Source organism: Gallinula chloropus, assembly GCF_964237585.1.
Source record: "Gallinula chloropus genome assembly, chromosome: Z".
Lineage (NCBI taxonomy): Eukaryota > Metazoa > Chordata > Aves > Gruiformes > Rallidae > Gallinula > Gallinula chloropus.
In genome coordinates this window covers 88299051-88327038 of record NC_140089.1, presented here as the reverse complement: position 1 = coordinate 88327038, position 27988 = coordinate 88299051, and the positions used below count along the sequence as shown (strand labels likewise).

General features: G+C 52.3%; 1 protein-coding gene across 3 annotated transcripts; it reads right to left on the bottom strand.

The window, feature by feature from the left end:
• Positions 1-87: 87 nt before the first annotated feature.
• Positions 88-27988, bottom strand: MAPK4 (mitogen-activated protein kinase 4; the record flags this gene model as incomplete). Of its 3 annotated transcripts, none has more annotated exons than XM_084279011.1 (5): positions 88-775; positions 3075-3276; positions 6358-6554; positions 18328-18476; positions 27443-27988. In XM_084279011.1, the coding sequence occupies 5 exons, from the start codon at positions 27986-27988 to the stop codon at positions 88-90; spliced, it is 1782 nt and encodes a 593-aa protein (XP_084135137.1). The 3 variants fall into 3 exon arrangements, with proteins under 3 accessions (XP_084135137.1, XP_084135138.1, XP_084135139.1); XM_084279012.1 differs by having other exon boundaries at positions 6358-6519; positions 18332-18476; XM_084279013.1 differs by having other exon boundaries at positions 6364-6519; positions 18332-18476.

Here is a 27988-nt window from a genome sequence, read left to right as displayed (position 1 = left end):
CAGGCGGACGCCACTCAGCCCCAGGCCAGGGCCACACCAGCAGGGAGGAGCAGGGAGCTTCAGCGGGCTTCCCTGGGTGTGGGCTCCTCACCATCGGTCTTTCTGGTACACCTCTGCTTGTACGATCTCGCCGGGGTGCTCGGAGATGCAGGCCCCGTTGATGTCACTGAGCTTGTTGTCTGGAAGATCCTCGGGTTTCGTGCAAAGTTTCAGCGCCCTGGAGATGAAGACGTCCAGGTCAAACTCGGGCTCCGCCTGGCTGTTCACCTCCGCGGGTTCTTGGTGGAGGTGGTGAGGAGAGGACGGCAGGCTCCGCTCCTGCATCTCGGGAAGAGGGCTGGAACACTCCAGGCCCACCTGCGTGCTCTTCACCCACTGAGCAATCTCCAGGAAGAGGTTGGATGGTTCTTCTTCCAGCGACAGCTCAGCCGCAGGCGCTATGGCCGCTCTTTTCCAGTGGGACAAATCTAAGATCAGCTTGGGCTCTGAGTAATGATGGGGCTTATTGTCTCTCCACAGCAACTTGTCCAGGTAGGAGGGTGACCCCACCTTGTAATCACACGATTTCCCACAGTCGGCATCGAACACCCGGTCCATGGAGGAGTGGGAGAGCTCCAAGAACCTCTCCGAGCTGCTCTGAGAGTATTTCCGCGGATCCACTTGCGCCTCCTCCGCGATGGACTCGGACCCTGCCCGGGGGTCCCGCTGAACCTCATCCATGTCGTGGTACTTATCGTGCCTCCATTCCACGTCAGAGGAGAGGCTTACGTGGTACCTGTGAAGGACACACTGCTGTTAGACACACAGAGCACAGCTCAAACAGATATTGCTGCTGCTACTTTGACCTTCCTCTTGCTAACTCACTGCTTATTTACTGGCATTTTAATTCTTATTCTTACTGGAGATCTTCTTTGGAGTGTTGTGTCCAGTTCTGGGCTCCCTGGTATAAAAAGGACAGGGATCTCCTGGAGAGAGTCCAAAGAAGGGCTACAAAGATGCTGAAGGGCCTGGAGCATCTCCCCTGTGAGGAGAGGCTGAGGGACCTGGGGCTGTTCAGTCCTGAGAAGAGAAGACTAAGGGGGGACCTAATTAATGTTTATAAATATCTTAAGCATGGAATGCAGGGGGAATTAGCCAGCCCCTTTTCAGTGTCTGTGGGGACAGGACAAGGGGCAATGGCTGCAAGTTGGAGCACAGGGAGTTCCCCCCCAATGTGGGGAAGAACTTCTTCCCAGTGAGGGTGAGGGAGCCCTGGGCCAGGCTGCCCAGGGGGTGTGGAGTCTCCTTCTCTGGAGAGATTCCAGCCCCATCTGGATGTCTCCCTGTGTGCCCTGTCCTAGGGACCCTGCTTGGGCAGGGGGTTGGACCTGGTGATCTCGGGAGGCCCCTTCCAACCCCTATGATTCTGTGAGTCTGTGATTCTTCTTGTGTGTTAAAAAAGGCAGGGAAGGCTGAGTAATTTAGGAGGAGTCTGAGGCTTGCCCAGGCTGCACAGACAGTGGGAATAAAAGCCCAACAACCAAACCAACCGGCTCCTTCATTTAGCTGCTCATCACCTTCTCTGTATTTGGGAAGGAAACATGGTAAACAATATCAATAATCAACTGTCCCTCAGCCCAAAGACAAGCATGCACAGTGTGAGCAGCTCCTGTTTGTGGCCATAGAAGTAAAAGAGACAAGCTTAAATCCCCACCGCAACTGGACATGGCCAGCTCACTCTGACATCAAGGACCACAGGCATCCCTGAAGGGTCACCTTGCCAACTGATAACTTCTCAAGCCAGTTGAACTCCCTCAACTGCAACTACCCAACAACACCCGTTCTTGGACATGGTTTTCACACTGACATCTAATTTGCCCGCTCCTAACCGAGCTGTCTTTAACAGATGTGCAATCCCAGGTATCAGGACTCTGTGTCCTGGCAATGAAATGCTCTTCAGGTGTCCTAGAAAACACAGGCAAAATAATTTCCCACCTCTAAAACACCCACTTGTGTTGCAAAATTTATGTCCTAATAGCAGATGTCCCCAGATGGGTGTAGGACCAACTGTCTACATCCCACCTTCTTGTGTCATGCCAAGAAAGCCAAGAGCTAAAAGGCTGACAAGGTGACCTCCAGCAATGGATCTGCTGCTTTGGGGACCATAACTGGCAGGGATCTCGGAGCTGTGGGGATGCAATGAAGGCAGGAACGCTGGGAAAAGCTTCCACCTTTCCTCTCTACCTAATTTACCTGGCTGTCCCCACCCCCAGCCTCCATCCTGACACTTGTTTACTAAGGCAAAGAGATTAATAATAGCAAAGGTGAGGGATTTCTTTGTGTTGTTTTGTCCATGCTGGTGAAATATAGTGGATTAAGGAGATTTAATTGCTATGCAGAGAGGAACAATGCTGCAGCTCAACTGGAAGGATCTCTATAGGAAAGTGAACCTTGTTAATTCTTGGCCACTTACCTTGTCCTACCTGCTGCAGTAGTGGGGCTGGCCTAGTAACTGGGGTAATCATCTACGACATGAGACGCCCCAGCTCTGGCTTTGATCTGCTCAAAACTTCCTCTATGACTTTCAAGAAACCATTGAAAAGCCAACACAGCTAAACATTTTTAAAAAGGCCCCAGATATCCATAGCCTCTGGGGCTAGTGCACCTTGAAAAGGGATAAATAGAGAGCTCCAAATCAAGCCTGGTTCCTGAAAGGTACAAAAATCACCTTATTTTATAACCAGTATTGTAGGGACAGAGAATAGAGGGAAGAACCATTAGTCTAATTTACAGATGTTAATTCCAAGGAAGACAATAGGTGCTGTTAATAAAACCAAGAGGAGAAAGATGCTCAGTAACTGGAAGGTGCAGGCTCCACATGGAAAGCAATGACAAACCTCTTGTTGGCTTCAGGAAGGTGCCAGCTTGGGCTAGAACTACAATATGGCAGGAAGAGGGACAAACAGATGTTCCTCATGGGTCTGGAGCACGTGTGACTGAACCAATTCAAGAGCAGGTCAGAGCCTCACCAGTGAAGTTCTGCCTAAAGAATTTAAGCCCGTGCCTGGTCTCTGGCCCAGCCCTGGGTATCATACCTGTCCCAGTTAGACATCTGGCTCTGGTTGGCTTCCATCAACAAAATGTCATCAATCTCATCCTCAATCCGGAAGGGATGCTGAGACACTGGCTCATCCTCAGGGCAGGAGTAAGGGCTCATGTAAGGATGCTGCAGGCCCATCTCAGCTGTCAGTCGATCCATGGGGTTAAATGTCAGTATTTTCTCCAGGAAATCAATAGCTGTGAAGCAGAGAGAAACAAGCCCAGTGATTCCTCAAAAGCAACACCGGCTTCCTTTCCAGGATCACCCTCACAAATACCCATAACCAATCCCCTCCAAGGAAGGAGGGAACTAAAGGTCACACCCCATGTACATCTAACACGAGTGCTTCTGGCCTTGCTGCAGCCATCTCACCCCCATGGGAGCTGTGTGCTCGAGGAGGAGCAATCACACAGCCCACAGGCATCACCTTATCTCATGAGGCAGGAGAAATGACAGCAGGAGCTTCACACCTCCACAAGGCACCACAGGAATGTCACAGCTGGAGCTGCGATCCCAGGATGGACCTCGAGGCTCGTACCCCCCAAAAAAGACCTTTGGGCAGTGTCAGGATTGGGTTCCACACTCTCAGACCCATTCAACCAACTCAAATTAGATCTTAGGGGGACGTTTTTTACAGAGAGAGTGGTGAGGGGCTGGAAGGGGCTGCCCAGAGAGGGGGTGGGTGCCCCATCCCTGGGGGTGTTCAAGGCCAGGTTGGATGGGGCCCTGGGCAACCTTGTGTAGCTCCAGGCCTGGAGGTTGGTGTCCCTGCCTGTGGCAGGGGGTTGGAGCTCTGTGACCCTTGGGGTCCCTCCCAACACAGGCCAGTCTGTGATTCTATGATTCTAACCAGCCCACTGCATCTCAGGTAACTGATTCCACATCTTCATGTGCATCTGAAGTGGGATTACATTTCCAGTGCAATTTTTAAGCCTTCGGTGTGCCCAACACCATGAAATTATTTAGACCCTAAATAATGTGCCTAAATTTCGCCCCTAAGCGCCTAAAATTATTTCAGAAGGCATGTGGAGCACAAACTCTTTCTGTGGAGGTGGAGGAGGAAATTAAGTGCAACAGAAGTGACTAGAATTAAGCCTGAACACGGAGGGGTGATGCGAAAAGATCAAATCCTGACGTGAAAGATGTTGCTGATTCACTTGATTTTTGGTGTGTGTGTGAGAGTCCCTTGGAGTTCAGAAAATGCCAAGAGGAATACACATTTCTTCAGCTGCCTCTTTCTCCCTGTCCCTTCATAAATATCCCCATTTGGGACTTAATTGTGTGAATGGGACCATTTCTTTCAGGGGCAAAAATCACTCAGCAGGAAGGAAGGGCCATACCTATTGCCTCAGCACTTAAACATTAACCAACATCCGATTGTCTGCCACAGGATTACTTCATTGCTTGGACTAATTAAGTCAGAAGGCATCAATAGCTTCATAAGGTCACTGACTGCAGCCAAGAAGGGTGGTGGAACAATATATTTATTATATTAGGGGTTATATATCACGATATACTACGGGTCAGAGAGGCAAGGAAATGTCAATGAATTATGTAAAGGGCTCTGGTGACCTTTCTTCCTGCAGTAACAACAGGGAATAAATCCATTCCTGCTTGCTGGAGGCTGAGGCAGTCCCTGGGTAACCCAGGCTGATGGGCATGGCGATGCCAAGTCTGTACAGCAGGCGTCTTACAATGAAGAGTTACGACAGGGAATGCAAGCTGGGCAGGGTCTTGATGTCTTCCCAAAAGCAGCTGGCCAGGTCCACCAGCCTGGTTTAAACTTTGGAAGGAGCTCAGGAGAGCTGACGTGCCCTGGTCCTCACTGCTGAAGTGGGACTGCTGCCCTGCAAGCTCTCACTGCTGGCAAAGCTGCTCTGGGGAAAAGCAGGGGTCCCAAAGCCTGTGGTTTGCAGCCCCTCCACAACAACACACCTCTGGTTTTTAGTTAAGCTTCAGACAAGGTGGGAAGTGGCTGAAGTGGTATTTGAGCACTGCAGGCTGTGACAGCCCAACATGAGTGATGCCCAAGCCTTAAAGCACTCAGACAACGTTTCTGCCTGTAGCAACCGTCTCACAGAGTTCAGACAGACGTAAAAGCATTTATTTTCTTGTACTCTACAACTGTGTTCAAGCAAAAAGCACAGCAAGAAAATGAACAGGGTGTAAAAACAACCTCTGGGCTGAACCTGCACTCAAGAGGCACAGGAAGGCAAGGATGCACCTCAAAAGTGTCTTGGACTAGCCCTGGAAGACTGTTTTACCCTTATTTCTGCATGAGCTACCTGCAAGAAAGCTACTGGATCGTGAATGCCACCCAGCAGCCCAGACCTTCCCTGCTGGGACAGTGAGCAGGACCGTGGGGGACGGCGGTGGGGATGCGCGAGCTCCATGTGGGATGATGCACTACAGACCCCCAGATCACAGAATCACAGAATCACAGGGGTTGGAGGGGACCTCAAGAGATCATCGGGTCCAACCTCCTGCCCAAGCAGGGTCCCTAGGACAGGGCACACAGGGAGACATCCAGATGGGGCTGGAATCTCTCCAGAGAAGGAGACTCCACACCCCCTGGGCAGCCTGGCCCAGGGCTCCCTCACCCTCACTGGGAAGAAGTTCTTCCCCACATTGGGGGGGAACTCCCTGTGCTCCAACTTGAGCCCATCGCCCCTTGTCCTGTCCCCACAGCCACTGAAAAGGGGCTGGCTAATTCCCCCTGCATCCCCTGCTTAAGATAATTATAGACTTTAATTAGGTCCCCCCCTTAGTCTTCTCTTCTCAAGGCTCAACAGTCCCAACTTACTCAGCCTTTCCTCATAGGGGAGATGCTCCAGCCCCTTAATCATCTTCGTAGCCCTTCTCTGGAGATCTCTGTCCTTTTTATACCAGGGAGCCCAGAACTGGCCACACACTCCAGGTGGGGCCTGAGCAGGGCAGAGCAGAGGGGGAGGATCCCCTCCTGTCACCTGCTGCCCACACTCCTCCTGATGCCCCCAGGATCCCATTGTCTCTCTCAGCCCCCAGGGCACACTGCTGGCTCATGGCCACCCTGTCACCCACCAGCACCCCCAGGTCCTTCTCCTCAGAGCTCCTCTCCAGCAGGTCACCCCCAGCCTGTCCTGATACAAACGGTTGTTTGATACCCAAACCCTGTTCACCAGCCTTGGTGCACTTGGCCTTACAGGATGATTCCTGTGACCCCCCCTGGGGAAAACAGGTCTGAAAACATTGCAGCCCCAGGAGCAGGACACTGCTGAAAGCCCCAGGCACGGTGGTACCTTCACTGTCCACTTCGGGGAGCAGCTTGCGCAGAGGCTTCCGGACTTCCCACGTGCTGTTGATGAATGTTGGCATCACTTTGAGCAGCTCCTCTTTGTCTTCCTCATGGATAACGGGGATCGTCTCCAGAATAAGCTGCATCTGTTCCAGCTCGTGGCCCCCTGAACAGGCAGAAAACAGGCAGAGAGATGAGACCCTGAAGTTAAATGGGTGGGGGGGGGGGGGGGTGGGAGATGGTTTTAGCAGCCACCCCTCTAAAATGAGCCAAGTCACCCCTACGCTGCATCTCCTGGCAGTGCATCCATGCTGATGCACCCCCACCACTCTTTGCTCCAAGGAAAATGTGGTGGGACCCTCAGTGGGCTCACCTCCTGGTGTAACCACCCTGAGGTGATCCGTGCAGCTTTCTGACTGACCCAGACATCTGTTTAAAATGTTATGAAGCAGAAACTGCAACCGACAGAAATTATGGGGCCTGGGACCCCACATCATTCCCCGTTATCCATTGGTGGGGGTCTGTCCTGCAGGATGGGAGGATTGGCTCTAACACCTTCGAAACTCACAACCCTCTTCAAGCAATACTGTGCCTGGGCTCGTTTGTAACGGTGGAACGATTTACTGCAGGTGACTCAAAAGCCTTGAAGGAAAAGTTCAGCATTCCAGAAACTTCCAGGGTGAAGAGCAGCAGCTGACACACAGGGAGTCCATCCCACAGCGAGCTCCCTAGGTGATCCCAGAGGTTGGCAACATCAGGGGAGCTTGATGTGCCAACACACAGAGAACAGCACGCAGAGGGGGAGCAGGGTGGAGGCACCATGGCCAGGCTCTGTGACCCACAGGGACCTGGTGTACCACAGTACTGAGACACAGCATTGTTTCTGCCCTGAGTGAGAACTGGACCAGAACTGAGCCAGCAGCTCACCATCTTCCTGTCAAGATCATGTCCTTCAGGGGAAGTTTTGCTCGTTATAATATCATTGTAATACAAAAGACACACCTCCATCCCAAAAGCTACCTGCCTTCAAGGTGCAACCACCCCTCCCTGAGCACGTGCTCTGAGTTTCTATTAGCCTGCACCTTTAAACACCAAGTGAGGACAATTTACACCAATCCCAACCAAGATACACCTGACTGGAGTCACTCAAACTCCACCTGATAGGTAAAGAGAGTATAAAAGTAGCCCAAAACCAGAGGCACGCTAGGGAAGATACCACAGCAACTCAAGAAGATACACCATCACAAACCATCACTGACTTGTGGGACCAGTCGACAGACTGAGCCTCTCTTCCCTTCCCCACCCCAGGGATGCCTTGGGTGAGATTTGAACATTCCTCACCCCCTTCCCCTGCTGCACCGTGGGGTCCCACCCACAGCAGACAGTCCTCCACCAACTTCTCCAACCTGAGTCCTTTCCCACGGGGCTTCAGCTCTTCCCCAGCTGCCCCAGTGTTGGTCCTTCCATGGGGTGCAGCCCCTCAGCCCCAGACTGCTCCAGCCTGGTCCCACACAGGGTCACAAGCCCCCCAGCAAACCTGCTCCATCATGGGGCCTCTCTCTCCCCATGGGCTGCAGGTCCTGCCAGGGTCTTGCTCCAAGGTGGGTCCCAGCATCTCCTGCATGTCTCCCGCTGCTCCAGCCTGGGGCCTCTCCACGGGCTGCAGGGGGGGTCTGGGCCTTTCCCATGGGCTGTGGGGGGACACCCGCTCCACCATGGGTTTCTCCAGGGGCTCAGGGGCATCTTCCTCTCCCCCCTTCCCTGCCCTTGGGGCCTGCACAGTCTCTCCCCCCTTCTCCCTCCCTTCTCTGGGGCACAGAGCGGCCGCTTGCGGTTGTTTCTCCTCAGGGTGACTCCCAGAGGCGCTGTGACCGTCGCTGATGGGCTGGGCCTTGGTCAGCAGCGACTCCGGCCTGGAGCCGGCTGGGGTTTGCTCTGTGGGGCCTGGGGGCAGCTCCTGGCTGCTCCTTGCAGAAGCCGCCCCTGCAGCCCCCTCCTCCCCCAGACCCCAGCCAGGCAAAACTGTGACAAGGGTTAGGGTTAAGGTTGGGTAGGGTGAGGGTTGGTTAGGGTTAGGGTAATGGTTAAAGTTGGTTAGGGTTTAGGGTTAGGATTAGGTTTAGGGTTGGTTAGGGTTAGGGTTAGGGTAAGGGTTAAGGTTGGATAGGGTTGGTTAGGGTAATGGTTAAAGTTTGTTAGGGTTTAGGGTTAGGATTAGGTTTTGGGTTGGTTAGGGTTAGGGTTAGGGTAAGTGTTAAGGTTGGATAGTGTTGGTTAGGGTTAGGGTAATGGTTAAACTTGGTTCGGGTTTAGGGTTAGGATTAGGTTTAGGGTTGGTTAGGGTTAGGGTAAGGGTTATGGTTGGTTAGGTTTAGGGTTAGAGTTGGTTAAGGCTAGGGTTAGGGTTAGGGTTAGGGTTAAGGTTATGGTTAGGGTTAGGTTTATGGTTAGGCTTAGGGATAGGGTTAGGGTTAGGGTTAGGGTTATGGTTAGGGTTAGGTTTAGGGTTAGGCTTAGGGATGGGGTTAGGTTTAGGGTTGGTTAGGGTTATGTTTAAGGTAGTGGTTAAGGTTGGTTACAGTTAGGGCTAGAAAATTGGTGTAGTTGTCACGATCACCAAGGTTAATTCGTCACAGAATAGTCACTGTACCTCTTCCCAGACTGGGAAGGAATGGTCTCAAATATTCTGTGTAGGATAATTTTAACGTGGTAGATGTCATTCAGCAATGTCAAGCTTGGGTAGAGTGAAAAATAATAGACGTGGTATTTGTGTGGTGTTGGCATCCCACAGGTCTCGTGCTCAGCAAGAAGTTTAGGAAGGCCCTACTCCCAAACAGAGTTTTGCTATAGAAGACATGACTCGGGAATCAGAAAACAAGGTGCTGAATTCATCACTGGCTTTGAAGAAGTATTCAGTAAAAATCTTAGCAATCTAAGATGATAAACTGATGATTGAAAACAGTCATCTTAAACAACTGTTAGAGATGGTGAACCTCCTACTAGATAAAATGCAGCCTTCTGCTCCAGTCAGGCAGAGTCGTAGATTAATTTGCTGTGCAATCCATGAAACTTGGGATGGAGACATCTGGTCAGACAGTGATGATGCTGAGATCAAAGGAACCCCTGATCCTGGACCTCCAACGATCCCTGTTAGACCCCTGATTAAAACTGAAACAGCTGCTGGTAGCCATGGTGAGATTCCCACCACCACACACACAATTCCATGGTCACCAGTATGGTATGGAAGAGCCCTTTGGTCACTGGGGTCACCTGCCCTGGCTGTGTCCCCTCCCAGCTCCTTGGGTGCCCCCCACTATCCTGTGGGCAGCACAAGAAGCTGAAAAGCCCGTGACTGCCTGGCAGCAACTAAAACATGGGTGTGTTACAGCACCACTCTCATCCCAGCTCCCAGACACTGCACAGCACCAGCTGCTGGAGAGAAAATTGACTCTACCCCAGCTGGAACCAGGACACTGGTGCACAGAGCCATGGCCAGGCAGGGCTGTGCCCAGTGCCATCACTGTGCATCCCAGCTACGTGAAGAAGCAAAGCCCCTCTGTGCAGTGGTGACAAAACGTGCTGCCACAGCCCTGACAACAACATCACAGACCCAGCTCCTGGGGTCCCAAAGCTTTACCCTTAAATGGACACAGGTGCCTGACTGTGCTCTCCCCATGGGACAGGCGTTTTCTGACCAGCTCCTGCTGGCTGCTGGGCATCCAGTCTGGTGATGATGAGAGCAGCCCTGCTGAGAAGGACTTGGGGATTGTGGTGGATGAGGAGCTTGACATGAGCCAGCAGTGGCTCTTGCAGCTCGTAGGGCCAATGGTATCCTGGGCTCCATCAGGAGAGGAGTGGCCAGCAGGGACAGGGAGGGGATTGTCCCTCTCTGCTCTGCCCTCCTGAGGCCCCAGCTGGAGTCCTGTGTCCAGAGCTGGGGCCCCCAATACAAGAAGGATGTGGAACTGTTGGAGAGGGTTCAGAGGAGCCACAAGGATGATTAGAGGGCTGGAGCACCTGCCCTACAAAGAGAGGCTGAGGGAACTGGGCTTGTTCAGCCTGGAGAAGAGAAGGCTGCGGGGGGACCTCACTGCAGCCTCCCAGTCCCTGAAGGGAGCTTATAGGCAGGAGGGGATTCGACTTTTTAAAAGAGCAGATAATGGCAGGACAAGGGGGGATGGACTAAAGCTAAAGGAGGGAAGGTTTAGATTAGATATTAGGGGGAAGTTTTTTACAGAAAGAGTGGTGAGGGGCTGGAAGGGGCTGCCCAGAGAGGTAGTGGATTCCCTGTCCCTGGGGGTGTTCAAGGCCAGGTTGGCTGGGGCCCTGGGCAACCTTGTGTAGCTCGAGGCCTGGAGGTTGGTGTCCCTGCCTGTGGCAGGGGGTTGGAGCTCTGTGACCCTTGGGGTCCCTTCCAACCCACACCCAGTCTGGGATTCTGGGATTCTATGATGATCCCCAAAACTCCTATGAGCAATCACTTGTTTTTAATGCTTTTCCTTCAGGACATATTTATCCACACACCCCTAAGAACCCACTCAGGACTGGCTATCAGTCTGTGAAAGGAGAGGAGCAGCAGTGCCAGTGGAGTGGAGCCAACCACCTCGTTAATGAACGTTCATCCCCTTCCTTACCACACTATTGGGTGTGACTGAGCATCTCCAGCTTCCTTCGTGCACAGAGAAGCTGCCTGGCAGAGGCACCACGTTGCACGACTGATTTTCTGTCTGCCAGAAGCTCTGTCATTAGAGCCAGGATTATTGATTAAGACAGAGAACTGGCTGGGGTGGACAAACCATCATGGTCCAGTCGCTCCAACTGGGTTTGGTTCAGTGTAGCCACAGCCACTTACACCCTGAACAGCAAAGCTCCAAGCCAGGACCTGGCAGTAAACGTGGGCAACCCCAAACCCACACTGACACTGGCATGGCTGGTCACTGCCTCACCACACTCAGCTCAGAACAGAGCCTTGGGAGAAGACAGAGCAACAGGAGACGCAAAAAAGACAGAGGGACGTTATCCTGGGCAAAAAACCCCCACTTTCCTACAGGAAAACTAATTTTAGGCTATTTAGAGGTTCACAGCGTGGCTCCAGGAGGAGCTAAAGATGACCATGGTGAGACAAACACCTCGTTAGTCAGGCTAATTTGCAAATTGTGATCAAAATTACAGGGTATTAAGAGTCACAAAGGCACTGTGGCTGTTCTCTCAGTGAAGGCACCTGGCAGCCAAAAGGCAGGGTGTTTAGTCACACAAAGAAGCTGCCACCGCAGTGATGGAAGCCCTGAATTACAGCTCTCAGGAGCCCAGTTCCCCACCATTTATTTATGTAATTCCCAGGGACCTTCTGGAGGCATTAATCCCTGAGAAGAAAAACACTGAGCTACAGCCAGCACGAAGACAAGGTGCTGTCATTCACTGAGGACAGCACAAGGAGCTCTGCATCGTGCCTTGGGAAAGGGAGCTCCTTCCCTGCACTTCCAACCACGTCCCAGGTGAGCATCCTCTGGAAGCAAGCACGATTCCCATGGGAAAAGCCACGGCCTCCCATCACTCAAGCCACGGGCAGGTCCCTGCTCCTGGCTGCCAAGGAGATCTGCAAGGAAAGGTTGTTGTTTTTCTTCAGTGGATAAGTCACTGGAGGGAGCTGTAGCCACTCAGTTGCGGATGCTCTTCCCTGTTCCCCACGCTGCCCAGGATGGGGAGCTCTGCAAAGGTCTTGAAACCAGGTTTGAGCTGCTGGGGACAGGCCACACTCCTGGCAAGCCGAATTTCTCCTGCCCTCCCATGCCTCTGCCCAACACAAAGCTCCAAAGCTGTTCCTGCCACCACAGAGAAGGGGCTACAGGGGAGGGCAAAGGGGACTGGGGCTGGGCACTCGTTCACCTGAGTATCAGGAGGAAAGTAGCAAGTGACATCTACTCTTAATAACTGATCACCTTAATTTAAGGGTGTGGCTTAAGCACACCAGAAAGACCACTGAGTTAATTAGCCTGATTTATGCTGAGCACCCAGTTCCAGTCGTGCTGCTGACGCACACTCAAGGAGCAATTTACCCAGTGTAATTACTGGATGTCTGCGACTTTCTGGGAACCCCATCACTATTATTTCCCACAGGGAGCCTGATGGTGAGCCAGGACTCTCCAAAAGCCTCGTCCTGCAGCAGAGTGTAGCTGCAACTGGCCAGGGGTGAACTCCTTCTCCCGAGCACAGAGGAGAAAAGGAAAAGGACAGATGAACCCTGCTGTCATGCAAGTGCTTCGGCTGCTCTGAGCAACGGGGGTTTTATCCACCTCTGTGGTAGTTTGACCCTGGCTGGAGGCCAGGCGCCCACCAAAGCTGTTCTGTCACTGCCCTTCTCAGCTGGACAGGGGAGAAAATAGATATTGAGAGGCTCAGGAGTGGAGATAAGGACAGGGAGAGATCATTCCACAGTCAGTGTCATGGTAAGAACAAGCTCAGCATGGAATAAAAACCCCCATCTAAGTTATGACTCTGCACACACACAGTGACACCAGAGTCAGACAATGAGAAGTAAAACTGGATCTTAAAACACATCCCCCACCCCTCCCTTCTTCTCAGATTCAGCATTATTCAGGGTTTCTCTCCCTTCTTCCCCCCCAGGTGTCACAGGGGGAGACAGGGATGGGGGTTTGGGTCAGTTCCTCACCAGCTGGGTTTTTTCTTAGCCGGGGGTGGGGAAGCCATTCCTCACCCCCTTCCCCTGCTGCACCGTGGGGTCCCACCCACAGCAGACAGTCCTCCACCAACTTCTCCAACCTGAGGCCTTTCCCACGGGGCTTCAGCTCTTCCCCAGCTGCCCCAGGGTGGGTCCTTCCATGGGGTGCAGCCCCTCAGCCCCAGACTGCTCCAGCCTGGTCCCCCAGGGGTCACAAGGCTGCCAGGGTCTTGCTCCAAGGTGGGTCCCAGCATCTCCTGCATGTCTCCCCCTGCTCCAGCCTGGGGCCTCTCCACGGGCTGCAGGGGGGGTCTGGGCCTTTCCCATGGGCTGTGGGGGGACACCCGCTCCACCATGGGTTTCTCCAGGGGCTCAGGGGCATCTTTCTCTCCCCCCTTCCCTGCCCTTGGGGCCTGCACAGTCTCTCCCCCCTTCTCCCTCCCTTCTCTGGGGCACAGAGCGGCCGCTTGCGGTTGTTTCTCCTCAGGGTGACTCCCAGAGGCGCTGTGACCGTCGCTGATGGGCTGGGCCTTGGTCAGCAGCGACTGCGGCCTGGAGCCGGCTGGGGTTTGCTCTGTGGGGCCTGGGGGCAGCTCCTGGCTGCTCCTTGCAGCCCCCTGCAGCCCCCTCCTCTGCCAGAACCCAGCCACACAAACCCACAACCTCCTCTGTGAACACTGGCAGAGGAAAGATGGCACACACACAGCAAGGGACAATGTGAGCACCCTGCCCCGCTGCCAGACTCCCACCCTGTCTCTCCTTTACTTATTTGTACACAAGGAGGCCAGCAAAAAGGAGCACAGGGCCAAGACCTTGCCATAACAATTCTACAGGCTATTTTTAAAGCAGCTCTAAAAGAATACATATTTTGAGCTCCAGTTTTGATCCCCACACATTAGACAAGTATCCTCCTATCATCTGGGGCTTATTAAGCAACTGCACAGGTCTAGGAAGCAGACAAGCAGGGGTACTTGCAGCACAGAGGTTTGCAGCACTTGTCCCACTGAGCCCAGTCTGTGACCTGCCAAATTCCATCTCCTGAACCCTGACCTGCTGTGGAGTCCCAGGAACCAACCTACAAAGTTGGTTCTCATATGGATGCTTTCATCTCCACCCAACAACTGGGACGAGACTGGTCTCCCCCGTAGCCATGTGCCACACCAGCAAGAGTGCTTCTGCTTGTTCTCCAGATGCTCTTTATAAGCAGTAGTGGTAAAATAAGTATTTCTAAGCTCAATCAATCTCATCTGTAAGGCAGACAGCTAACAGAGGCCAGATGAATCACATCTTGGAGCTGCCTCGACCTTGATGGGAGCTTTATGGACCAGCTTGGCCACCTGGGCAGTAGATGGCTGGTGTCAGCCAACACAGCTTCTACCCCTGGAGTCCTTAAAGAGCATGAAAACCAGGCATGGTTTGGGAAGCCAGGATAGAGATGAGTGCTTGGGTGCTCGGAAGGGATGGCCAGAGCCAAACCACCCTTGTTTTGCTCTTTGACACAAGGAGCAAGTCCAGGAAAAGAAAGATTGACCGAAGAGTCCAAAGGGATTTCCCTGGGGCACCAGCTACTCCCAGGTTGAGACTAGGCAGTGTGTCACTGTGGTCTGGTGCAAGTCCTGCAGGACCAGGACCCTGCCAGCCTCAGTGGGGTTTGCTTCTGCTGCTGGGCTTTACCTGGAGTTGGTTAGAGCCTTGGCTCTGCCCTGGAAAGGCATCACCCAGTTTGCTTCTGCCAAAAAAAGCTTGGGCACTCTTCCACAGTGCAAACCACAGCTCAGCCACGGTTGGGAGAGCTCCATCTCCCAGTGAGACCAGGAAATACCCACGTCTGCTCCTGGAATATATCCTGAGGAAGTGCAGGAGCAGCCAGGTCTGATGCATCATTTCCAGAGCTGAACTCCCTGGGCTTGAAAATTCTGGGGAAGGGAAGAGCAAGGACAAGGAGAAGGAAGGAAGGAAGGGGAGGCAGTGCTAACGAGCTCTTTGAAATGACACTGACTGCTCAGTTTTCAGTTTTCACAAAAGAAATATGGAAGCTGCAAGTGTGAGTGGGAAGGGAGAGGCAGAGCAGCTGCAGTCAAAGGCTGGCTGTGGAGCTCTGCGGTGCGCTGACATATTTGTGGAGAAAATCTCCTTCTCCATTATTAATGGGTCTAATTATTTATTTACACCAGCCTGTGAGCAGCTGCTCAGGAAATGCGTTAAACCTTGTCATTCAAAACATTAATGGGCAAGGGAGAGGCAACCAAGGAGGCGCAGTGCTGCAGAGCCTGGGGCAGGAAAGCGTCTCCTTCATTCCTGAGCCATCAGCTCCACGTCCCAGCTTGGGAAGCACAGCTCTGCCCCTGACAGTGGCATTTCTGGAGTTGTATGAAATAAAGAGCTGCTGCAGGTGGTAGAAGAACCCATGAGGAGAAGGGTGTTGCTGGGCCCTGTGCTAACAAAGAAGGACTGGCTGCAGATGTGAAGACTGGGGGCAATCTTGGTTGCAGTGACCATGAGGTGGTAAGAGTTCAGGATCCTACGTGGAAGGAGTAGGGTAGTAAGTAGGACTACAACCCCTCAGGAAGGCTAACCTCAGCCTTTCCAAAGACCTGCTTGGGAGAATCCCATGGGTTAAGGCTCTAGAAGGCAAGGGAGCCCAAGGAAGCTGGTCATTATTCCAATACCCCTTCCTCCATGCTCAAGATCAGTGTACTCCACAGAACAGGAAAACAAGCACAGGATGAAGGAGACCTGTGTGGATGAGCAAGGAGCTGCTAGGAAGACTCAAAGGGAAGCAGGAAGGTTACAGCAGGTGGAAAAAGGGAATGGAGATGTGGGAGGAATATAGGAACGTTGGCAGAGTATGTAGGGATGCCACAGGAAGGCTAAAGCCCAGCTGGAATGAAAACTGGGATGTCAGAGACAACAAGAAGGGCTTCTTCATCAGCAGCTAGAGGAAGACTCGGGACAGCGTGGGCTCGCTGCTGAGTGAGGTGGGTGCCCTGGAGATGGAGGATACAGGGAAGGCAGAGACAATGAATGCTTGCTTTGCTTCAGTCTTAACTGCAAAGGCTGGCCTTCAGGAAACCCAGGAGGTAGGAGAGAAAGCCTCGTGGAAAGAAGACCTTCTCCTGGTCAAGGAGGGTCAGGTTAGAGAATATCTAGAGAAACCTGACAGACCCAGGGCCCCTGATGGGATGCACCCACAGGTGCTCAGGGAGCTGCAGGTGTTATTGCAGGGCTGCTCTCAATCATCTTTGGAAGGTCATGGAGAACAGGAGAGGTGCCTGAGGACCAGAGGAAAGGCACTGCCACTCCAATCTTCAAAAAAGGCAAGAAGGTTGAGCCAGGAAACTACAGGTCAGCCAGTCTCACCTCCATCCCATGAAAGGTGATGGAACAGCTGATTCTGGGTGTTATCAGTAAACATCTAGAAGAGAAGAAGGTTATCAGGAGTGGTCAACATGGATTCACTGAAGGGAAATCATGCCTGATCAATGTGATAGCTTTCTATGATGGCATGATCAGCTGGGTGGATGAAGGGAGAGCAGTGGATGCCTTGTACCTTGACTTCAGGAAGGCTTTTGACACCAGGAAGGCTAACAGTGCATCAAGAGCATGGCCATCAGGTGGAGGGAAGTTCTCCTCTCCCTCTGCTCTGCCCTGGTGAGGTCACAGCTGGAATATTGTGTGCAGTGCTGGGCTCCCTGGCTCAAGAAAGACAGGGAGCTACTGGAGAGAGTCCAAAGGAGGGCTACGGGGATGATTAGAGGACTTGAACATCTTCCATAGATGAAGTCTGAGCTGGGTTGTTAAGTGTAAAGAAGACAGAGGGATCTTATCAACATTCATAAATACCTGAAGGGTAAGGGTCTAGAGGAAGGGGCCAGACTCTTCTCAGTGTTGCCCAGGGACAGAACAATCAGTGATGGGCACAAACTGGAACACATGAGAAAAAGCTTCTTCCCAGTGAGGGTGAGGGAGCCCTGGGACAGGCTGCCCAGGGGGTGTGGAGTCTCCATCCCTGGAGAGATTCCAGCCCCATCTGGAAGCTGCCTAAGTCAATGTGCTCTAGATGATCCTGCTCTAGCAGGGGGGGTCACACTAGATGATCTCAGGAGTTCCCTTCCAACCCCTACGGATCTGTGAACCTGTAAATCTCACGAATGCCACAGTTGAGCTTCAAATGCTGCACTGACAATGTGCTCCTTGGCAGTGCTCTGGGTTTATTGGTCTTTTCCTTGCACTGCACCTTCACAACTCCAATATACATATATAGTGTGTAGATAGATAGATATATATATAGAGTATCTATATAGTACATATAGTGTATATATATATATACTCTATGTATATATGGTCTCTATAGAGAGAGTATATATATTGATATAGATAGATATACTATATATATACACACTATATACACCATATATAGTGTGTATATAGAGAGAATATATATGGAGAGTATATATATACACTATACTACAGATATACTATAGATATATACAGTATATATACTATATAGAGAGTATATAGTATATATACTCTATATAGAGTATATATACTCTATATATACTCTCTCTCTAGAAAGTGTAGTATATATAGTGTATATATAGTGTGTATATATATACTCTCTATATATACTCTCTCTATATATACACTATATACAGTGTATATATATAGTGTATATAGTGTGTATATATAGGATATCTATCTATATATGTACATACATATCTATATAGATATATCTCTCTATATAGATATATATAGAGATATAGAGAGAGATATATAGATAGAGATAGAGATTAGAGATAGAGATAGAGAGATAGAGAGAGAGAGATAGAGATAGAGAGAGATAGAGAGAGAGATAGAGATTAGAGATAGAGATAGAGATAGAGATAGAGATAGAGATTAGAGATAGAGATAGAGAGATAGAGAGAGAGAGATAGAGAGAGAGAAAGATAGAGATAGAGAGAGATAGAGATAGAGAGAGAGAGATAGAGATTAGAGATAGAGAGAGAGATAGAGAGAGATAGAGATAGAGAGAGATAGAGATAGAGATAGAGATAGAGATAGAGATAGAGATAGAGATAGAGATAGAGATAGAGAGAGAGATAGAGATAGAGATTAGATATAGTATGGGAAAAGGCTGGAAATGGGTAGTGTCATTCAAACGTCAAATAACCAACTGTGATAACAACTGTCAAGGAGAAGGGAATTCCTTCTGCCACGACAAAGGGCCTCTGAGTTGGGCAGCCAGGAAAGAGGGAAGGAGGGAAGACAATTCAATCATCAGGAGGAGTCAGAGACCTACCAGCGAAGAGCATCCTCCCCGTCAGCATCTCGGCCAGGATGCAGCCGGCTGCCCACATGTCGATGGCTTTGGTGTAGTTGTTTGGCGAGAGGAGGAGGCGTGGGGAGCGGTACCACTTTGTTACTAAGCCCTCTGAAAGGTAACCCTGCAAGAGCAGAGACAGAGACCATTAGCAGCCTTGCAGGACAAGTCCCCTGCTCCCCCCCTCACCTCCCCCAGCCCGTCCTCGCTGCCCACCACGGCCCCTCCGCCGCTGGATGCTGCAGAGGAACCTGCCTGCACCCAGCTTGTGCCGCACGGACAGCAGGCTGCGCTTGTGCATCGTGCAGAGAGCAAGGAGGTGAGGCAGGCATCGCTGGGAACAGAGGTGCTTCCGAGCCCCAGGAGGCAAAGCACTTGCTTCTCCCCCAAAAATGTATCCGCTGCTTGTCACCATGGCATTGAGGCTCCTCCTGCGACGGACAGATGGCTTTAATGGCACAGATTTGCAGATCATACCTGCAGAAGTTACTTCAGGTCACTGCTAGAGGACTTACACGTGTTACATACATCCCAGTTCCACCATCTGAGACACTCTGGAAGTTAAGCACACTGCTTGAGTACTTCACTGGGACCCAGCTACAACCCAGCAGCGTGTGGAGGAAGCCTTCTCCAGCTTGGTGCCCTCGAGCAGAGCGCTTGGACTCCCAAACGTTGCCACTGTGCAGTGTTTTGCTGACTCCATCTCTAGTTGAGCCAGCATTTATAGCCCCTCTCTGGCTACCTAAACCACTGGGTACAGTGTAGTGCTGCATTCCCACAGTCCATCTCCCAGCAGTGATGCTGGAACAGGAGCTCCCTGGGGAGGCCACTAAGAGCAGCCACCTGTGTGTCAACCCTGGCTGGGCACACACAGCACACACCGGGACACACACAGGGCTGGAGCAGAGGTGGCACAGGGAGCACGCAGGGCAGCACCCAGAGGATGTGCCCAGCAGGCTCTGGCCTCACACAGAAGACGGGTGAGTTCAGCCTGCCAGCATCCTGCTGCAGTGAACCCTGCTTGGGTTTGGGAAGGGTGCTAAGAGCCGTGGACGAGCCCATGCAGCATCTCCCATGGGGGAGGTGTGGGATCTTGTAATAGAGAGAGCAAGGGGATGGGCAGAAAAAGAGATTTAGGGAGGAACTGTGTGGCAGGAAAGCCTCCTGGACCAGCACATGTCTTAAGGCATCACCGAGCAGGTACCACAGCCCTGCAAGGGGGAATTCACATGAGTTAATGTCCCACCTGGGAGATTTAACACGTGCCAAGCACTCAGCAGCTCCCCCTGAAATCAGAGGGATGCATTCAAGCCTGTCAATAACGCTGGCATCCTAAGGGATGTCACAGCACCCCTGGCATTGCCCACCCAGCCAAGCTCCAGGTGCACAGGTTTCACCCCGGGGCTGGACATGAGCAGTTACTTCATCAGGATGAATGCTGGAATATTCACTGGGGTATCTTCTGTATTAGTACAACGTGAACAGAAGAGGGAAGGTTAAAAACGTGGTAGAAAAGACAAAATAAAATGGGATTATAAAGTTAAACTGCATTTAAATGCCACGAAGCATTAGGAGTGTCAAAATGCAGCGACAGCCTGAACACAGCTCACATCAAAACTCCATCCCAACCGAGGAGGTTTCATCAACCTTTCAGCTGCAGACGTGGTTTTGCTGTGTTAACATCTGCTGGGATGTCAGAGGACACATCCCTAAATGCAGGAGCAGCGCAGCATCTCACACACTACGGGCTCTGTAACCCTCCTCTTCCCCCAGTGCAGGTTTCTGTTCCAACTTCCAAGCACACGGGTCGCCAGGCTTTTAATCATAAAGGATTTGCTTGTAAAGAAGGTTTGAATTTTGGTCTTCTGAAGATAAGTTGTAATGGAGACTGATCAGCTGAGAAGTGTCACTTAATGCTGTTTTATTTCTGCTCATGCTGCTGAATCAGAACCAGCACGAAAGCCCCCAGGAGGTATCTGATCAGACTGACACTTCCCAGCTCCTTCAGTTATTCCCAACAATGGAGACGTTGATATTTATTGTGAAAATCCTAAGAAGATAAACTTGGGGGAGAGTGATACAGGGCAATTCCTGACTGGAGCAACTTCCTCCCTTTTCCCAGCAAAGAAGCACCATTTTCCTTACAGACTTTAACACTCATTTGGTACGTTTCTTCTCTGACAGCAAGATGGATTAGGGCTCTCAGGGGTGTGTGCATCCTGCAAAATATATGAGCAATATACTGCGAGTATCTGTACGTCGTGACAAGCCAAAGCATTTCATCCCCAGGCAGCTCCCATGGACAGGAGAAAATTCCCTGCAAGAACTCACTGAAGAGTCTGGATGCACCTTCAGACCCTCCCCTACCGTGTGAGGTAGGGGTGGTGATTAATGAGGTGGTAATTAATGGGCAGCAGTTCCTCCCTCTTCCGTTACCCATCACCGGCGTTATTGGAACGTCGTCTCCCTGCTTTCATCAGCTGAATAACCCAGGGAGGGCCAACCTCCAGCTTTTTACCCAGTGAGGGTGAGGGAGCCCTGGGACAGGCTGCCCAGGGGGTGTGGAGTCTCCTTCTCTGGAGAGGTTCCAGCCCCATCTGGATGTCTCCCTGTGTGCCCTGTCCTAGGGACCCTGCTTGGGCAGGGGGTTGGACCCGATGATCTCTGGAGCTCCCTTCCAACCCCTGGGATTCTGGGATTCTGTGATTCTCTCCATCCCACCAACTCAGGGACTATTTAGTTGGACCCTTCCTCTTGCTTCCTTTCCATAGGATTATCCCTTCTCTTTCTCAGAGGGGGTAATACTGGGAAGGGCTGATAGGATGTTTTAAAATCTAAACCTTTCTGGTCCTCTGTCAGGAGCAGCCCTGAGTAGCTTATACAGACCCAAATACCTCATCTCCTCTGCCTCCACAATGGATAAAATCATGAGCTGGATCATAGAATCACAGAATCCCAGCCTGATGTGGGTTGGAAGGGACCCCAAGGGTCACAGAGCTCCAACCCCCCTGCCACAGGCAGGGGCACCAACCTCCAGGCCTGGAGCTACACAAGGCTGCCCAGGGTCCTTTCTTTTTAGGAAATAAGTAAGAAAAGCTCCTGTCCTACCACCTGGAGGAAGTAACTACAGTCCTGTGGAATTCCAAATCCTACAGAGGAAGTATCAGGATGGCTTTGGGAGCTGGCACAGCAGCAGGATGCTTGGGCATCTGGTTTAGGGATGGGCTCAGCTCTTGCCCATATATCTAGTTAATGTAAGCCCAGAGATGAAAGTTCCAAGTCCAAGGCTCCCTCTCAAGCCCTCCCTGGCTTTTCCTTTTTTTTCTCTTCCAACTTGCAAGCCCCATTTTCCTGTTCCTCCTCTGCTCCAGCAGCATGTGCAGGAACAGCTCAGGCAACCTACAGAAGTGATGAATTCACTGCAGGTCGGGTAAGCAGGAGGGATGTCAGACAGAACACCAAGGAAAGTGAAAAGTGAAGAATAAAAAATAAGAATGCCTTTTCTAATCCTCACGAAACATGGATTTTTCTGGGTTGCTTACACCACCAGAAGCAATTTTGGGTGGGTGCTGCTGGTGTCACAGCACGACGGGCTGCCTGCATCCCAAGTGCCTTGAGGGAAGACAGCAGGGAACAGCAGCACTCAGGGAGCGTGACAAGACCTGATGGTTCTCTGAAACGCCATCATCCAAGCCCAGAGCTCCTCCTTGTAGCTCTGGGGACCAAGACCAGGCTGGGGAAGGGGCTGGAGGGCAAATCCTCTGAGGAGCAGCTGAGGGAGCTGGGGGTGTTGAGCCTGGAGAAGAGGAGGCTGAGGGGAGCCCTTCTCCCCACCTCCCCTGCCCTGCCAGGAGGGTGCAGAGAGGTGGGCGATGGTCTCTGCAGCCAGGGGACAGGAGATGGGACAAGGGGCAATGGGCTCAAGCTGCCCCAGGGCAGGGTCAGCTCAGCTGGGAGGGCAAAGTTCTTCCCTGGCAGAGTTGTGGGGCTGTGGCACAGGCTGCCCAGGGAGGGGGCTGAGTCCCCACCCCTGGGTGTGTTTAACAGAGGGGAGATGAGGTGCTCAGGGATCTGGTTTAGCACAGGACAGGAACAGTTGGACTCAATGAGCTTAAAGGTCTTTTCCAACCTTGTGACTCTGTGATTCCTCAAGGTGGATTCTGAAATCCAGGATCCCACCTGCTGCAAGCCAAGCAGCCCCTAACACTGCAGCCCAAAGCCAAGAATATTTCACACCAAAAATCCATCTTTTTGCACTCTAAAAGCTGCAGAAGTGTGGGCCAGATGCCCACAAACTGGAAATCCAGCAGGATGCAGCCACAGCTTGTGTATCTGCACCTCCACCCACAGCCAGGAACAGGATTTCTGCTGCTGCACCCACGGGAGCCGGGTTGGGTCTTGGTGCAGTGGCGCAGACACCTGCAGTGCCAAGGATGGGGTGGGGGCAACTCAAAACAGCAACAACCCCAAGCTTTTGGAATAATCCTGGTGCAGTAGCAGGCTGCTGCCTCTTCACAGAGGGTTTTTTAAGCTCGTTTTTTTAAAGACAGGTTCTAGGAGAGTCTGGGAAAGAGGCTGGGCTTGCAGGAACATCCCCCCAAAAGTCAAGACTAAAACTGCTGCTGTGCATGGCTCCAGCAACGTGACACGTGTCCTCATCGCTCTGGGATGACAGAGTGCATTTATTTCAGGCCTGCAGACTGTTAACGTGCTCCAGCAGAGGACAGAGAAGGAGAATCACCCAGTCGGGGTCCCAGCAGGGAGGCTCAGCGCTGGCTGCGCAGAGCCACGGGCAGCTGCCCAAGGGACAGTCCCCTCCGGGTCCAGGAGGGAGCAGCATCCCACATCCCCATCTCCTTTGAAGATCTCCTCGTGACGACCCACAGGAGGATTTTGCTGTTTTACTGGATGAACTGGAAGCCATTATGGTTGCACAAAACGAAGGGAGGGAGGGCTTCAAAGGTTTGAAGATGTTCTGGAAGCTATTTCCCATGACATCTCCCCCTAAAAGGGCTCCTGCATCCTCCTTTAACATGGAATTCCTGCCAATTAATTCTGTAATTCATGCTGCCCTCAAAAACACTTAATATTTTTTAAGTCTAGATGCTTGACTTTGCTCTCTCCTTGCTCTCCAACCCCTCCTGCCCCACCACAAGCCAAGGGGGCTCAAGGGAGGACAGCATCTTGCTTTTACACCCCTTCCCCCCCCCCCCCCCCTGATTCGAGGCAGATTGCACCTGGGCTCTCATGTGGAGCCAAAGACATTTATTAGGACATAAGAGAAGGGATGGATGGACAGACAGGCAGCTAAACACACCCAGGCAGCCTCTGAAGAAAGGCAGGCAGGGGCTGGGCCATGGGGAGTAAGGCAGTGTGGTGTGGGGCAGGCAGAGGGACTGGGTTTTGCAGGGCCTGTTGATGGTGATGGCATTCAGTAAGGAGGTGGCTTCTGAAGAGGGAAACACTTGGATAAGGACCTGGAGCTGCCCCTTGTCCTCACCTCCATCGCTCTTCCCCTCATCACCCGGCACCAGGTTGCACACAGCAAAGTGGCCAGAGCACAAACAGCAGCGACTGAGGAAAAAAGGATTAACGTGGAGATGCTCTAGAGGGGATGAAAGGCCAGATTAGCAACTCCCAGGGACAAAGAGCAGCAAGAAGGAAGCAGAAGGAGCCTGCCTGGTTGGATGTTGAGAGCACGGGGGAAGAGACAGTGTGGCAGGGAAAGGGGGACACACAGGACCACCTCCCGAGGGTCCTCTTCTGCAAGACTTGGTATTCTGTGCCCTAAAGAGGTGCCTGCAAGTAAGAGCAGCACCCAGGAAGCTTGGCAGCAGCTTATCTAAGCTTTTAGCCCTGTCCACCCAAGACAGGAATAAACTTTAAGCCGTCAGGTCTAAGCAGCCTGTGAAGGTGCAGACCCAGATCTCGCTGTGACCTTGGCACACCTTGAAATGCATCTTGTTTCCAACAAACAGAAGCCCCCGTGCTGCTCTTACCACATGGAGAGAGGGATCTGAGCTGCCAGCACTGGCCAAATGGTGGGGGAAACGTAGGTGCAGCTGCTCTGCTTCCAAGCTGGGGAAGGCCAGCACCCTGCTGTGGCCCAGGGTGTCTCCTAGAGCTGGAGAGCTCTCCCTTTCCCAATAAATTATCCTAATTAAATGTTTGCCTGCTGCAATCCATGTAAACAAGACACACTGCCAAGTGAGGGCTGTTATTTCGGTGGGGTGTGTGTTGCTAGCCTGTGTTTCAAACTCTGCTCACCATCTACCACGGCTGTTATTTGCCATTCTAACACCCAACAGGATGGTTTGGGATTTGAGAAGCACCGTGTCAGAAGAGCTGTGACCTTTCAGATGGGTGACAACACACACCCTGCAATTCTTCACGTTGGCAGAGCCCAGCCATCAGTCTAAACACATTCCAGACACAAAGCATCCAAGGAGTTAAAAAATAAACCCCCAAGAGGACATTACTGTAGAGGTGGAGCTCTGTGATGCCTCCAGAGGTCTGGATCCACTGGGTCTTTAGAGCTATCAGTTGCCCCAGGAGCAGGATTTCACCTGCTTTTCAGCAGCTCTGCATTAGCACCAAAGTTTGGGGTGTAAGGATCCCCTGTTCTGCTCCAATGCTGGTCAGCAGCAGGGTGGAGGAGGCTCAGCAGCTTCAGACACGGTGATGCTGCGGTCCTCTCCCTCTCACTGATGCTTTCTGCAAGAGCACAGACCAGGGAGCTTAAAAATCTGCATGAGCCCTTGAGGAAAGGGGAGGTTGAAAGAGAAATGTGGAAAGGAATTGATTACTCTGAGTCATCCAAGAGGAGCTGGAAATCCAAGGCAGGACTGACCCAAGCCCCATCCAAGCCCTCCCCTCTTACCTCTGCCTTTGCAGTGCCCGTCACCTGGTTCCAGCAAACAGTCCTCCCCACCACCAGAGTTTACAAACACTGATGTTATTGGCAGTGCTGGATGCTATTTTTGTGTCTGCTCTGGAGCAGCATCCAGGTGTCTCTGCACAGCAGGGATCTGCTGGGTTTTTTTGGCACTGATGCTCCAGCCTCCTCACCCCAGGAGGAATCAGAGGATGCTCCTGCAATGGCACCTTGCAAAGGCACCGTGAAGCCACAGCCCTGGCCATCCTCCTGACAGCTCTTTCCTGGCTGCTATTAAGGTGATGGAGAATTGCTTAGAAATGAGAGTAATTCTGCAGCAGACACACAGGCAACTCCTACCCTGAGCCTGGAAAAAAACCAAGGAAAACCACTCACTGACAAAGCCAGGAGCCTCCTCCTGAGCTGGGTAAGGGGAGGGGAGCACAGGAGGGGCAGCAGCAATGAGGACCCTGCGCTCCCTCCCCAATGTCCCTTGCAACCTTCTGCCTTTTCCCCAGCCTTTCTTTCACCCCAGACTCAAAACCAGAGGGGATCAGGGCTCAGCTTCAGGATCACAAGACCATCTTTTCACCAGCCTTTTCCCTGTGCTCATCTCTGCCACCCCAGGCCAAGCAAAGATATGCTGGGCAGAAACCCACTGGTAAATGCAAAGGGTATGTAAACCCCAGCACAGGCACAACGGTGGGTGCATGGGGGACACCAAACTCATCCACACAGACATCCAGCTCAAGAAAACAGATTTTAATCTTTCCATGGCCAATAGTGACTTTAACCTGAGGAGAAAAAAAAAAGCTGCAGACTGCATCACATCTGCTGGTGCAGCCACACGATGCTCCTGGGACCCCGTGGACCTGTGAGCTGATGAAACCTCACTAGGGCTCTTCCACTGCTCTGAACCTCTAGCCTGGATGGCAACCTGCACTGAACATCTGCAACTGCCTTCAAAACCCATTAGCATCAGGACTGAGTGTCACGGAGACTTCTCGCCCGTTTTCCTTGCCTCGCTCCCTCCCACACTGCCCGTGTCAGCACGGACTCTGCTCCAACCTTGAGCTGCTGTACCAGCAAAGCCCCTTCCGAGCTGCTCCCAGCTCCAATTTCCCCTTTCACAAGGCCACAGGAGAGCCCCAGGGCAGCCTGGCTGCAGGATGTCTCTGCTAGAGACTGCCACAGCACATTAAACTCGTCAGGGGGAAAGCGGAGCTCTTTTAATCGCTGCGTGTTTGCCTGAGCACACAACTGGTTTCAGTACCTCGAATTCTTGTGCAGGGTTTGGCAGCTGCCTGCAGCCCATTACCTGTGGCTCACTAGCTGCTCGTTAGGCAGGGCCACTTCCAGGGAGCTTCAGCCCTCCTTGGGCAGACAGAGAGGAGCTGGCAACAGCAGCACGACAGGAACACTGAGTGAGCCCCAAAGACTTCCCAAGGAAAGGATGGATCTCCCCTATGCAAGGGCAGGGAGGTGTTTTCTTGCATTTTACTTCATTCCTCCTCTCCCTCCTTCTCCATCCCAGCCAGACTGCTGCAAGAAGGTGTGCACGGACTGATGGACAGGGGCTCGACCTCAGATGAAACACTATGACTGTATGTCAAAGACCCATCCATCCTTCCCTACGGTTAAACAAGCGTAGTTCAGAGAGAGCTGGGTTTTTGAAACGTGGGTTGGTGTAGAAGTGAGGACCAAGACAAGCTGTGCATGAGCCAGGTACCCAGTCTGCATGCTTCCACTGCGGGGACGAACGGCAGCTCACGTGTTATAAAAGCAACAGAGCAAAGAAACAGAAAGTTTAGTTATTTAAGGAAAGTGAGCACAGACAGGCCTCCCCACCCAGCCCATTGCTGGAATGGAATAAAATATGTAAGTATATATCTGATATATATGATATAAAGCAATGAAAGACACCTGAATGGCACCTGAAGCCCTTCCTGTGCCCTGCTCGGTGCTTTGTGGTGCTGGAGAACCCTGGGGCGCGCTTGGCAGAGCCCAGCCCACGGGTTATACCCTGGGAAACACAACCTGGCTTGGGACGTGGCAATCCCCACCAAGGAGCACCCCAGCAGGGCTTACAGCTGCCCAAACAGGCTCAGGGTCCCCTCCCTCCCCAAAACCATCCTCTGCGGTACGAGGGCTTCATAGCACATGTGCTCGGTGCCGGCAGCTCGCCGAGACAGCTCAGCCCTTTGGCACTGCCCTACCTTGTGTGAGTAATGCTGATCCACGATCCTGGCCAGCCCGAAGTCACCGATCTTCAGCACCAGATCCTCCGTGCTGATGAAGATGTTGGCCGGCTTGAGGTCCCGGTGGAGGACGTTGGCCGAGTGGATGTACTTCAGCCCCCGCAGCAGCTGGTACATGAAGAGCTTGGCGTGCTCCTCGGCCAGCTTCCCCTGCTCCAGCAGCCGCGCCAGGTCGGTCTCCATGTACTCCTGGACGATGTAGACCACGTTGAACTTGAAGAAATCCCCACGCAGGTTGGTGCCCTTCGGCCCCAGCACCTCGTACACCTTCACGATGTTGTCGTGGTCGAGGCGGCGGATGATCTTGATCTCGCGGAAGGCGTGCTTGACGCTGCGCGCGTCGCCGAGGGTGATCTTCTTCACCGCGACCTTGCGGCAGCTCCGGCTGTCCAGGGCTGACAGCACCAGCCCGTTGGCCCCAAAGCCCAAGGGGCGGAAGTTAACGAAGCGGCAGCCCAGGTCGTACCCGTACATGCTGGCGATGCAGTCGCACTTCTCTGCCAT